At 39.7% G+C, this 14774-nt stretch overlaps 1 protein-coding gene across 2 annotated transcripts; it reads right to left on the bottom strand.

The window, feature by feature from the left end:
• Positions 1-521: 521 nt before the first annotated feature.
• Positions 522-14485, bottom strand: dctn2 (dynactin 2 (p50)). Of its 2 annotated transcripts, XM_046835087.1 has the most exons (15): positions 14274-14485; positions 13421-13489; positions 7964-7969; positions 6532-6628; positions 6366-6427; positions 6175-6273; positions 3595-3755; positions 3170-3320; positions 3010-3075; positions 2548-2586; positions 2379-2456; positions 2106-2177; positions 1479-1581; positions 839-930; positions 522-753 (listed from the first exon to the last, which is right to left on the bottom strand). In XM_046835087.1, exons 1-15 carry the CDS (start codon positions 14313-14315, stop codon positions 667-669), a joined length of 1224 nt encoding a protein of 407 aa, XP_046691043.1. In that variant the 5' UTR covers positions 14316-14485; the 3' UTR covers positions 522-666. The 2 variants fall into 2 exon arrangements, with proteins under 2 accessions (XP_046691043.1, XP_046691122.1); XM_046835166.1 differs by lacking the exon at positions 7964-7969 and having other exon boundaries at positions 14274-14484.
• Between the last annotated feature and the right edge of the window lie 289 nt (positions 14486-14774).

Below are 14774 nucleotides of genomic sequence, written 5' to 3'. Positions count from 1 at the left end.
CCGAAAGAACAACCCAACACTTTTCAAAGCATGTTCAATTTATTCTCGCGTCTGGAGAAATACAATATTTTAAGTATATGACAAAAGCAGAGTGACCTGTGCTGCTCCATCTCGGTCATAATACAATAAGAGTTACAAGCAACTGAGAGTGATTAGTTGAAGGTCCTCTCAGACGTATAAATACAGTATGATTACTGACTCAATGAGCAAACATCCTTTTAGAAACATTGGGCCAGAGGCAGTGGCTCTCGTCATGTGGACACGTTATTCATGGACTGCTGTTCTCAGAAAAGTTAACTCGTATTTTAAACACGGAGACGCTTCCTACCCCCGGGACTAAATTACCACACAAAACACTACGTTGATTCGTTCAAGCAGAGTTAAAAAAAAAAATCTGGAATTCATTTGTTTTTAAAACCCCATCAGTGGTTGGGAGTGGATTTTAGGCAAGTGCTTGAGATATGCTGAGATACAGAAACAGCAGAGGTGTTTGTAGTGTAAAAGGGCGTTTGGTCATAACCTTCAGCTACACCATTGTTTTATTTAACCTTCTGTATTAAGGAAAAAGTTTAAATGATGGAAGAATGCACAGGCTTTAAAATGTAATGAAATGATCCTTTTCCACGTCTCTAAATCTCCCACTCATACGAGTAAGAAAAAAAAATCTTATTTCGAGAGTTTCTTCATCCTCTGGTCCAAAGTAGCAAAGTTCTCTTCTACAGAAACCAAGTTCTCTCTCATAGTCTGCTGCACCTGAATGCAGAAACAGAATGAATAAAAGCACATTAGTGTGAGGAAACCAAACGGTCAATACAAAAGCGAGTAAACTTGTGAGTACCTGTGTGAGCAGTGTGCTGTTGTCCTTCAGTGCGTTGTTGATCATCTGCTGTGTGGTGTCCAGATGGGCCAGCAGCTGCCCAAACTGCATGGCTGAGAAAAAAACACATACCCTGCTTAGAAACACAAAGGCACTTCCTCTGACAAACAAGCAGTTTAACACGGGCCGAATGTGTGGAATTAATTTGTCACGTCAACGTGTCATTTTAGACCACAGACTAAACACCAACAATAACACTGGCATGTGGGCTTTCGCTAATTATTTATTTCGATATTTTTCACACCGGGTTGCGCACTATATGTACTGCCTACTTTCAACTATTTTCCCAGTATATATTATCATATCCATATTACCAATTATTTATTTCGTCCTGAAACTTAAATATTTAATTATCATACATGTAGAACTAATATACAGATGTTTTTATACCATTGTCAAATTTCACAGGTTTATACAAGTATATGGTTTCTTTACTAACAGCTCGTACTCAGGCACATGCACGGTGTCGAAGAAAACGTTATTTAACAAAAGAACAACATTTGTTTTCTCCCTAAATCACTATCCATGACAAACTCAAACCAGCTTTGCTAAAGCTTCATGATCGTGTTTCCTTGAAGAACCCAAGGGAGAGAGATGTTACCTTGCTCATGTAGCTCTTTAACGGCAATCAGTCTCTGGACCACCTGAGGAAGGGTGGTTGCCATGGCATCCCACTTCTGCACCACATCATAAAGCTGTACCACCTGAATGAAGCACAAAAAAACCCAATTATATTTAAAAGCAAAAAAAAAAAAAAACCAGCCACCCTAAATATCGAACACGAGAAGAGAAATGGTCATTTTTAAACATGTAAGTGGAGACACAAAGTGAATACATGAAATGGAATACTTTTATTCTTTCTAAGATATCGGGTGACTATTGATATCGGCACCAGAACAGGATCCGTAATATTTTTCTGGTGACAGTTGGACATTCTATATTGCATACAGGGCACTAAAAATGATGTCTATGTACAATGTAATAGTTTATATAAATGATTTATTCATTAAAACCACTATTTGTGTATTATGGCCATCTCCACCCCCATAGATTGCCAGATTACAGATTACTTTCACACTAGCAAACAACAAAATGCCAGGAAATCGTTGTGGACGACGGCAGGGCAAAGAACACGAAGACAGAGTGATGTTTTGGTTACTACATTCGGCAGGTTTATACTTTCATTTGTTTCTTCATGAACAGATGTTGAATGAGAATGTAAACCCACCTTGTTTTGCGTTTCAGCATCTTCAATTGCTGCCTTGTGCTTTGCTATTTCATTCATCTTCCCCAAAACACTCTGCAAGTAAAAAGAACAATTTGTTAGTTCCTGGAACGTATACATCAGAAAAAGGCTCCTTTATACATAGTTCTGCATGCTAATGTAGAATATGCAAAACTGATCGTTATCTGCAGTAGAACTATTTTGCCAAAAACACTATCTAGTCGTTTCTTTTGTCTCAGTAGGCGAGATTAATTGCCAGAAGGCATGGATACATACCTGCAGTCTGGCTTCAACCTGGTCCAGAGTGGCAGCATCCAGAGCACTAACTCGAGCCTGCAGCAGCTCCATAGTGTCCTATAGAGACAGGAAAAAAATGCCAAGAACATGAAGTGGAACAGACAGGCAGTAAGGCACATTAGCGCGGATGTAAAACTATGATACTCACCATTAGACTGGCACCCTGAAGACCAGCACTGAGAGGACCCTGCAGAACACACAAGCGAAACACAGCAAGACTGCTTTACACAGTGGGACTGTCATAACTAACCAAAACCTAACAAGCACAGCTGTGTACTGATATTAGCTAAATGCCTGTTAAAGGTTTAAAAACCCATTAAATGAGTTCGATTCGACAGAGTACAAGTACAGAGCAAGTGAAATAGCAAATAGCAATGTATATGTATAAACCTTATACAAATATACTATAAACCTATTAAGGGAATGCACTTCCCATGATATTTAACAGGTAATGGTAATGGGTTAACCTACTGAATATGATAAAAACCCAAAAGCCCAAGAATTAAAATCTAAGCATTCATTTAAAGTAAATGTCAGGACTGATGCCACAGTAAAGGCTTTTCCTGAGTGGGGACAATAGAAAATCTCAGACAGGGCGTTAATCTCAGACCTGCTTATCTAGTCCAGAACCTATTGCAGTCTCCAGGTTTGCCAACCTCCTCTCCAACTCTGCTACCTACAGACACAAAGAGAAAAGAATCAGTACCTGTAATCACTTACCTACGTCCCAAATAACTACATTTAGAAAGAAAAAAAACATTGTGCGGTACCTTTGCAGACTCCGTGAACTTCTCATGCTCAGGCCGGCTGTGGAGTTCATACAGCACAACTCCATCTGGGCCTTTGGGTGCTGCTGATTTTCCCTCTCCCCCGGCACTGCTACGCACACCCCGTGCGACCTCCAGCTGAATCATCAGACGCCTGAAACACAACCCGGCGATTCTTTTTGATAAAATAGAAACTTTGTCCCCCGTTTCATGTAATCCGCGTTTTTTTATTCTCCTACTCTACACTGCAGGAACACTCTGTACTGTTCTCATGGCCGTTAAGAATATCTTTGCTTTGGGAGTAGTTTAGCTCATCCTGCGCCACTGGCTAAAAGGACACACTGCACAGGGAACATTGATCCAATATCTGCAGAAAGACCTGTGCAGAGCCCTAATCTCATTACAGCTCCAGCTCTACTGTTCCTTACTTGGCAAGAGCTCCGTCTGGGTCGGCCAAGTTGATGTGGGCGTTCGGGCCTAGCAGTGAGTCCAAATGGGCTGAGACCAGCTGCTTTTTGAGTTGGGCCGCCTGCTGAGCCAGAACCACCGGCGTTAGGCGCTCCTCCGCACTGCTCTCTTTAGCACCGACCTGGGGGAGGGGACACACAATCAATTATTTCCAGATTTATCACAAGTCCCGTCACATAACTGGGGTACATTTTTAAATGGCTTGGCTGTCTGAACACCGACAGAAGGCTGAGAAATAATGAATTTTTGTCAGAATGTATACCTGTAACTTGTACAACAGGATAGTGCTATTCTTTTTTTCCCATTTATATTTATATATAGAGTAGCATATACAGTACAGACTAAAAGTTTGGACACGCCTTCTCATTCAAAGAGTTTTCTTTATTTTCATGACTATGAAAATTGTAGAGTCACACTGAAGGCATCAAAACTATGAATTAACATGTGGAATTATATACATAAAAAAAGTGTGAACCAACTGAAAATATGTCATATTGTAGGTTCTTCAAAGTAGCCACCTTTTGCTTAGATTACTGCTTTGCACACTCTTGGCATTCTCTTGATGAGCTTCAAGAGGTAGTCACCTGAAATGGTTTTCACTTCACAGGTGTGCCCTGTCAGGTTTAATAAGTGTGACTTTTTGCCTTATAAATGGGGTTGGGACCATCAGTTGTGTTGTGCAGAAGTCAGGTGGATACACAGCTGATAGACCCTACTGAATAGACTGTTAGAATTTGTATTATGGCAAGAAAAAAGCAGCTAAGTACAGAAAAACGAGTGGCCATCATTACTTTAAGAAATGAAGGTCAGTCAGTCCGAAAAATAGGGAAAACTTTGAAAGTGTTCCCAAGTGCAGTCACAAAAACCATCAAGCGCTACAAAGAAACTGGCTCACATGCGGACCGCCCCAGGAAAGGAAGACCAAGAGTCACCTCTGCTGCGGAGGATAAGTTCATCCGAGTCACCATCCTCAGAAATCGCAGGTTAACAGCAGCTCAGATTAGAGACCAGGTCAATGGCACACAGAGTTCTAGCAGCAGACACATCTCTACAACAACTGTTAAGAGGAGACTGTGTGAATCAGGCCTTCATGGTAGAATATCTGCTAGGAAACCACTGCTAAAGAAAGGCAACAAGCAGAAGAGACTTGTTTGGGCTAAAGAACACAAGGAATGGACATTAGACCAGTGGAAATCTGTGCTTTGGTCTGATGAGTCCAAATTTGAGATATTTGGTTCCAACCACCGTGTCTTTGTGCGACACAGAAAAGGTGAACGGATGGACTCTACATGCCTGGTTCCCACCATGAAGCATGGAGGAGGAGGTGTGATGGTGTGGGGGTGCTTTGCTGGTGACACTGTTGGGGATTTATTCAAAATTGAAGGCATACTGAACCAGCATGGCTACCACAGCATCTTGCAGCGGCATGCTACTTCATCCGGTTTGCGTTTAGTTGGACCATCATTTATTTTTCAAAAGGACAATGACCCCAAACACACCTCCAGGCTGTGTAAGGGCTATTTGACCAAGAAGTAGAGTGATGGGGTGCTGCGCCAGATGACCTGGCCTCCACAGTCAAGGGACCTGAACCCAATCGAGATGGTTTAGGGGTGAGCTGGACCGCAGAGTGAAGGCAAAAGGGCCAACAAGTGCCAAGCATCTCTGGAAACTCCTTCAAGACTGTTGAAAGACCATTTCAGGTGACTACCTCTTGAAGCTCATCAAGAGAATGCCAAGAGTGTGCAAAACAGTAATCAAAGCAAAAGGTGGCTACTTTGAAGAACCTAGAATATGACATATTTTAGTTGTTTCACACTTTTTTGTTATGTATATAATTCCATATATAATTCCACATGTGTTAATTCATAGTTTTGATGCCTTCAGTGTGAATCTACAATTTTCATAGTCATGAAAATAAAGAAAACTCTTTGAATGAGAAGGTTTGTCCAAACTTTTGGTCTGTACTGTATATATATTAGATGTAGGGCAGAAAAAAATACCTGAATACTGATAATTGAAAAGACTGGAACCTTAAACACTAAACCTCGTGTGACTGTGCACACTTCCGTAGTCAAACACTGAATAAGCAGGCAATGCTGCTCAGCTCTACCAATAGAATACAAATTCCAGAAAATAAGAGGAAATGTGCTACTGAGCACTGAAACACTTAAACCACCAAAGTGTACAAACTACACAAAATGTGTCCTAAATTACTTGGGCTTCAAAGATTTATTACTTTGTTGTACCAAGGCACATTACAACAAGGGGCTGCTTACTATGTGTTTACTACATCCACGATAATAGTCCACGATAATTCTGCCTTGGCAGAATTTTGTTTCTTGATTAGAGTGTTTATATTGAATGTTCTTCATAAATTAGTAGATATGATTTATGCTTTTAATATCCAGGGTCCTAATTAAGTAGTATTAGTAACGAAATGACTGAATGACATTTGACGATGACTCGCCTAAAGTTAAAATGGCTTTGGGGAAAAAAAAGAAGAGGATAAAGAAGAGTCTCTGTGTGCACTCATCCCCAACCTGAATGTGCTCCACTTCCTCTGTGAGCTCCTGAATCTCATTAACGAGCCGCTGGTACTTCTGCTGAGGGGTCTCCTTAACCCCACACCCTTCACCCAACTAAAAAAAAAAGAAAAGAAAAGCAGAGTGGCTCATAAAACCAAACACTTCAATTGGTATATGTCTAAGAGTGATTCTGAGGGAGAACTCACCAGCTCATAGTCTCCGGACTCATAGCCGACTCTGCGGCTCTTGCTGATGCGGTCTGAGAAATCTGCAAATAGAAAAAAAGGCGCAGCATTGAGACACACAGCAAACGCAATTGTTAACTTTTCGTGTCACATATCAGGCGTCTGATATCCCAGTCACCGTACTCACCAAGACCCTTAGTGCCGATACGCTTGTCTTTAAACTTGTCGTAGGCAGCATTGGGATTAACAACGATGCGCTCCACACTGTCACTGCACAGCTCTTCCTGTTAGAGGGACGAGGAGAAAACATGTTAGCAGCTGTTTTACAAAGTGGGAACATCTGAGGCTGCTTTTTTATACCTGACGTTAAAATGGTATTTAAATGCCAAAAGCACTCCCATCTGCTTGCATTTCAATTTAGTGCGTGCCAACTCGTTTAGTAGTGTTCCGTTTTTAATCCCGTACTATTCCTAGGTGAATTCCAATACAAGTTCATATTCCTACACAAGCAGGTTGCTTTATTAACGCCAGATATAAAAAGTTCTGAAGAACACAACAGACACATACAGAATTTGAAAACGATTTGTGCATGCAATGCTTTGAGAAAACGAAGGCAAAAAAGGTCACAGGAAAGATTAATAAATGACTGCAGAAAAAAAAGTAACAAAATTAAGTGTGTACTTGGCGTGTGAGATATTGACCTTTCCCTGTTTAGGAAAACTTCATAATAAAACTATTTATTCATCCGGTATGGTGAGGTTTTTGAGCAATTCTACAGTTTGTAAACAGTATAAGAAGAAATAACGTTTTAATTACATTTTAATAATCAGTTCCATTATCAGCCATTATTTTATGTTGAGTCGCTCATCTCTCGTATTATTGGAGAGATATGAAGGAGCACGCTGGTGTTTTTACTGAGCTCCTACACAGTACAAGTAACTAACTGTAGATCTGGTAATATAAAGTAATCAGCAATAAATGTGACTGGACACCGAGGCAGTGTACGACCGTGTAGGGATATCATTATATCACACTAGCCTAGTGTACACTAAGCTTTAGAATCACTACAGAATCACTACAGAACTGCTTGATTTGTTGATTTCAAATGTCAAATTTGATGTTATTCATTCCCTCGAACACACACACACACAATTTGTCAAAGACTTAATGTGGGAAAAATATAAAACTGGATTCTGATTCTAAGTGCTTCTAACTTCAGTTAGGTAGTTTGTTCAAATGATTCGAGAAGTTCACTGAAATTGCTGGATCCAGTTTTATAAACCCTCTTAAAGTTAGCAATTAGAATCTCACACACACACGTCAGATGGCTCAGAGAAAAATCGCTGATGGGCTTATTGGAAGAGTGTGGGGGAGGTCAAAAATGTTACATGGGTTCTGGCTTTGCTTTCGGTCAGTTCCAGAGTGAAGCATTGTTTAAGTGCTATGCCTCCTAGTAAGCACTGGATTATCAGAGTATTATATTGACAGGACGATGCACAACAAGGCAAACACTCAATCAGACACACTTAAAAACTCCACAGAAAACAGACAAGGGGTTGATTTTGATTAGATGAGTGCTGTGATGTTAGATGTTAGAGGGGAATCACATAAGCTCTTACCAGCTCCTTGGGTTCCCAAAGAGAGTTAGAGGGAAAAGAAATAAAGGAGGAGCAAAGGCACAAAGAACAGTAGGAAAGAGAGAGAGAAAGAGAGAGAGAGATAAGGAAAGAGCAAGAGAGAGACATATTAATGTGGTTATCACATGACATGCACAACAGGAGCTGGTGGCAAAGGCAAATAAATTAATTATTAAATATATAAAGGGCTGGTTGTTGTAAGCACCCGTTGTGCTGTCTAATCAGTCCCTACACCACAAGACCATAACACAAAGCATTCCACCAGCTACTCCCAGCTCTGTAGGCTGTGTTTGAGTTTATGCTAAATTTCATAGATAACACTGCAAAGGGTGGACTGAGTTAAAGCAGGAAAACAGGGGTCGCATGTTGCAGTCGATGTAGGTTAGGCGGCAGGAGATTCAGACAGCTGTGCAGGAGAGTTTCTGTCTCAGCCTGAAGGTGAAGGATGAAAGGGCTTAAGCACCTTCTCCTTCAGATCTGAGAAACAGCAGGTGTTCCACACATATGGAGCTTACACTGGAGGCACAAATCAGTTACTCTATCCCTTTTCTACTGTCAAGGTGTTCACACAGGTCCTGGTGCCTAATTTGAAATTTTTCCAACACAGTAGAACTAACAACTGATCTGTTTCCAGAGTCAAAACATTGCACATTACTGATCTTAAACCAACAAGAAGATCCATCAAATGCTGATGGCCAGCATTATCCTGAGTCCAAGGCCAATCAAGGAGCTGCTGAATGAGTCTGAAGATTCTCAGTTCTGAGGTACAGGTACGGCGACATGGAAGTTGAGCCTGGTCAACCGGACTTCTATCTGATTGGATCGAAGGGTTTCAATTCAACCAGACAGAAGTATAGTTGTCAAGACTGTTAAAACAGCTGCATTTTGGAAACATTTGAGAAAAGAAAAATGCTGGAAAAAGAAAAAAAATAATAATAATACAGTCAATCAATGCTAGAAAGAAGAAACCTTTTTAGTAGTGTTTCACCTGTAATTGCTATTGCTTTTTTTTTTTGGATGGTATTTTCAACACTAGAAGTACAACTTCCACAGTCCTTCCCGGTTACACTTCTTATTGCGCTTTTTTTCAAAAATTGTTTCGATTGGGTAATGCACTGGCGCTTGAACCACTGGAAACCAACACCAGCTGCAAGATCGAGAACTGTGTTGGTGGAAAAGGATTGACAGTCCATTAAAGCAATACACGTGCATACAAGCGCACTCTATTTCATGCTCTGCAAAAAGCATTTGGTCTGAGATGTAAGATTTTGATCTACCATGTCTATATGAAAATAACTCGAAATTGCTAGGGTAGATTTTTTTTTGTGGCTCCATAGGATGTCCTCCAGTCCAGCCCATTAATGGTTCAATTCAATCCCATGCTTATATTGGAAAACATGAATCAAATCAAGACAGGTGCCAAATCAGAAAAAAAAATATCTGAAAGTCCCACAGCTCAAGGATATGATTGTTGCTGATGAGAACCAAGGAGAGGGGAAGTCATATTTCAACCCATGCAGTTATCGCTGGAGGAAAAAAGAGGACATCTTACTTGCACAAACTAGTGTCCGAAGTGGATCATAACAGCGAGGAAGGTGTTGTGAAAGGGAAGGTAAAGCACTATTATGTTAATAGTGTGTCAGCAATTAGCACAGCTTTAATAAAACCAAGGATCTCGAGGTGCACAAAAAAAACTGATAAAACACTTTGAAATATGTCATTAGAACTACCGTATTTTTCGGACTATAAGCCGCTACTTTTTCCCCACGTTTTGAACCCCGCGGTTTAAACAACGAAGCGGCTAATTTATGAATTTTTCCTGGGGTTTTCCAGGTTTCACAAACTTCAAGCCAAAAAACTAAACCCCATAACATTAGACCAATGAAATTTCCGAAAGGAAACGGGGGGAAAAAAGAAAAAAAAAAAAGAAATAAAAAAAAACGCACCTTACCTGTGTTCTGAGCTGCACGGCATCAGGAGAAAAAATATTTATTTTTTTTTAAACGCACGACGATGCCAAAAAATAAACTCCCGAGAGAAATAGTTGTAAAAGGAAGGAGGAAGACAGTGAACAATGACTTTCTTGGTAGGCTACTGTTTAGATACAAGCTGTTGTAGCGCGTTGAGTCTGGGTGAAGGGAAAGCTCGCTAACTCCAGTTGCAACAGAAATCATATAAGCACAGACAGGTTTCCAAAACTCGTGCTTTTTTTATTTTTCTTGGCGACAGCGTTACGGGTTAATCAAAGAAACTTAGAAATGAGCATCAGAAAATAATAAGGACATATTCCTCGGCCTTGCACACATGCAGTAATACCGGAAAAATGCGGCGGCAGGCTATTCCCAAAATGCCGCTCTGCTCTTAATGGAGCCACAACATATTTTACCCATTACACCGTGTAACAGACACTGTCTTTCGTTAAAGCCTGTGTAAAGTTTATTTGTTTCAGTGTAGACACCTGGGGCTTATAGACAGGTGCGGCTTATTTATGTTCAAAATAAAAATATTTGTCAAATTCAGTGGGTGTGGCTTATATATGGGTGCGCCTAATAGTCCGAAAATTACGGTAATTATTTTATGCTCAATATAACTACTCTCATTTTCCCTTTGGACCAATAAAATGTTGTCCTATAGGCACAAGCAAATCACATATTAACAGCACAAGGGTGAACTGTCGATGTGACTATGTCTATTTTATTTCGACAAACGTTTATTTTCCCGCTTTGGAAACCCACGCCAAGGCTTCTCTAAAACTATCAGGATCAAAGACTGTATATATACGCAAAGAGTGCAAACGTTTTCAACCCCATCCGTTTGAAGGGAAAAATGCTATAATTATATAAAAATATAATAAATACCAGCAAAAAAGAAAACCAGTTTGAGAGTAATGGAAAAGAAGGAGTCTGTTTTTCTTTGCTATGATTATCTTTGTCTCTGAACATAAATCCAGAAGGTAGTGTAAAACATCTGGCACAGTTCAGACAGATATTTTTTTACAATTTAATACAATAACATCAAATATTTGCCTGTTGTGTTTTGCTTAAGATTATACTGGAAACGTCAAAGAAAACTAATACACAAAGACTTCTGAACCAAAAAACAAAACAAAACACAGATCAGTTTAGGAATTTGCTTTACAGGGTGTCTGTAGATATGTCCACTGCTGCTGGGCGGTATATCGGTTCATACCAAATACCGGTGTTTATTTTTATTATGATATGGATTTTTTGTTTACCGCAATATGTATAGTGTATGATAGTGTATGTCGCTTACACAATGTCGGGAACGCGGCGTGACACTGATTGAGGGGATCCTTTTTCGCTTTTGCACTGGTGAGCGCACAGCTGTATGTGTTACTAAGGCGTGACGGTGAAGATGGATAGGATAGACATTGGAAGATACGAAACTGAAGCTGTAGAACAGGTAGAACGTGATGACATACAAGAACCAAAAAGATGAGCCGTGTCTGTTGTTTGGAGGTTCTTTAGTTTGAAAAAACCTCGACCAAACAACAATTTTCTGCTCATGTTGTCGGGCTAAAGTTGTCAATGGAGCAATTTGCTCCACCACTTTAGCTGCAAGCATGTCTTGAAATATCAAGAATGCATGAAACTAAGATTAGCGTCCCCCAGATAAGCAGGTAACACTGGACAAGCAAAAGAAAAGTCGAGTCAGATGTCACTTGAAGATGCGCTTGCTAGCGGCAAATTTCCCCCGCATTGCAAAGCTAGCTCGGCAGTATTTCTGTATCCCTGCCACCAGTGCTCCATTGGAGAAAGAGCGTGCAGCACTGGTGGCAACATCGTAACATGCCACAGGGCCGCACTAAAACCAGATGCTGTGGACCGTTTGGTTTGTAATGGCTGAAATACCTTATTTATGTAGCTTGTCCATAAGGTTTATATGTGTAAATATTGTTTCTATGTTACAGGATAATCCTGCAAACTAAGTTGCATATTATATTTTTTTAATGTTGGAATACTGTGTACTGTATCTAGTTTTGAAACAATACTATTTCTCATACACGTTGCATACTTTTGTTTTACTATTTATTTGTTTGAATGTGTTTCTACCTCAAAGTCCATATTAATGCAAGTTGCCTTTATGAAGGCTCAGTTGGTAAAGTCTTCACCAGGTTGCACTTGTTTTATATTTTCTTTTTAGATGTACTTGAATACTGTGGAGCTCATCTGGGCTTGAACTTAAAGGAAAAGTATAATTAATGCAAGTTGCAAAGCGGTTCTATTTATTTGTTTAAATATTATTGCCTTTGCATGCTGTTGAATTGTTAAAGAAGTCTAAACTTTGCAGTTATAGGGGAAGGGATTGTTTACATTGTGTAGTTGCCAGTTGGTTAACGAAAGATGTTTAAGAAATCTGCACAATAAAAAGGTTCTGTATTTTGAATAATTAAGTTGCTTTATTGGAATCATGAGCGCCACCTCTTTGTTAGCAGCAGCATTTTGTGAGGCCTGGCAAACCTGTAATACTAGTGTGGAATTTATTTATTATTATTATTATATTTTTTTTACAATATTCACTCATCATAACAGTAAAATAGGGCATTCTAAGCAAATCTACTGCAGTATTTCCTATTAATCAGTAGAAAATGTAGTAATACCCAGTCAAATACCTTGAAACCGGTATAATTTAGAAAAATACAGTGAAATACATTTTTGGTTATACCGCCCAGCACTAATGGCAACATAAAAGCACCTCAACCAGAATGATAACAGCAGCATTAGGTCCGATGTACAACTGTATAAAAATCTTTGGGTTTTTTTTGCGATTTTTAAGACGAGAGTAAATTGTCTACGGTGGTCCATCCAGCTGCAGTTGAACACTATTTCAGTTTGATTGAGATGAGATATGATTGTGATCGATCCAGCTACACAAAATGAGAGCACAATCTTAATAGTTTAACTACTGAACAACAGAAAATAATAAATGAGAAACACTGGATGAAATACACAAAATATTGATATCAATTATACCTTTTGAACACCAAAATGTACATTCTAGTGTACGCTTGAGCAATATTTGTGATTTTCACATCGTTTCCACTGCAGAATCTCACCAATGAGAATGATTTACAAGTACAGCCCTTACCAATATTTTTTTTAACCATCGTTTAATAGTGTTGTAAAACCAAACCAAACCTAAAAGCAAACTAAAAAATAAGAATACATGTTAAAGCACCTTAAGTAGATGCCTACAAAGACAGGAGCAAGCGATGTGAAACACAAACAAAAATGAGCTTCATACAACTTCCTTATGGCCAAGTGGGGATAAAATCTTTCAGAAAGTTTTATAGGAATGCAACCTCCTCTTCTGTATAGATACAGTCATTGATCAGGATGCTGCACTACAAATAAGAGAAACTAAAGGAACAAAGATCAAACCACAGTGTAAAAGCAGTGCATGTATGGAGTAACTCACAGACTCAAACTGCGCCTGGTCGTCCTCGGGCAGGTCGCTGGTCTCATAAACATCTGGCTCGTTAGAGGCCTGTGGACACATGAGCGCATTCTGTTAATGCACAAACCTTCTTCATGTGGGCTTCAGGATTAACATACAACACATGCACATGAGATCTAACGAGATAATCAGGTGATCATGAAACGCAGAAGTAGAGCTCAGTGTGTCCGGTACACTGAAGGCCGACGCCCTTTAGAGAAGAGGCGCTGCTACAAAATGGATGAAGATCAAAACACACTACTATACCCATATCCACCATATCTCCCATATCTACCATATCTACCATATCCACAGCAAAGAGAAAGAGCGGATTGTGGTTCACTGGTTGTTGTTTTGATGTCCTTCTCTATCAAACCAGTGCAATGAAACAACACTTATAATGAATCATCATCCTCCTAGCAGGCTATTATGTCTCATCAACAATTCTAAAATATACCAAACATTACTGCACCAGGCTAAAAATATATCTCCATGCACGCAAAATCATCTTTATCAGATCATTCATTCATGGCCCTCACTTTTCTAGTGAGCCATCTTGTTTGTATTCACAGCTGAGCATGATCATGGACGTTAGCCGGCTTTTTGGGTGTTGTGCTAACATGGGCTACTCGTTAGCCCAATCATTTTTTTGTAATATAATCTCTAAAACAATGTACTACTTATATGATAGTACGTTATACATTTCATAAGAAAACGCTAAACGTGCAGCACTACACGCACAGGGAGATTAGACAGATTTCTAGCGCTATTAGGAATATTGTTAGCTAACTAGCATCAGCCCGTCGCTAGCATGTTAGATGAATTAGACACTTACGATGCCCGGTAGGTTTGCGTACTTCGGGTCTGCCATTGCCATACAGGATAATTAAAACCGACTTTTACGGAGGACACTGTTTTATTTTACTTGTTTTATGTTGCTGTTTTCAGTCTAAAAATGGAGCGAAAAAGCAAAAGAACGAGCCGCTGTGGAGACCTGTGAGTAACTGACAACAGCGCAAACGTCATGCAGGAACCCAGCGGCGAGGTTGCCAGGTCCGTGAAAAGAGCACAACCAGGACAGCGTTTAAAGTCCAATATCGTGAACACGGTTTATTCTGCATCCATCACATGTACTGTAGTATTTAAAACGATGGTGATAAATTAGATTTTCCTAAACGAATGTTAAACTACGTTCTCAGAATAGGCTCGTAAAAAATCTGAGTAATTTAATTACTATAGCCTTTTCCGTTTTTTGTGTGTGTGTTCTCTAAACTCATATACTGGGTAATATAAAACTGCCATTGATGTGAAGCGATAAGTAAGGGTTTATAGGGTG

The sequence above is a fragment of the Silurus meridionalis genome, chromosome 1 (assembly GCF_014805685.1).
Source record: "Silurus meridionalis isolate SWU-2019-XX chromosome 1, ASM1480568v1, whole genome shotgun sequence".
Classification (NCBI taxonomy): Eukaryota; Metazoa; Chordata; class Actinopteri; order Siluriformes; family Siluridae; genus Silurus; species Silurus meridionalis.
Note: the sequence above shows the minus strand (reverse complement) of the source record. Positions and strands in the feature narration are given on the sequence as shown.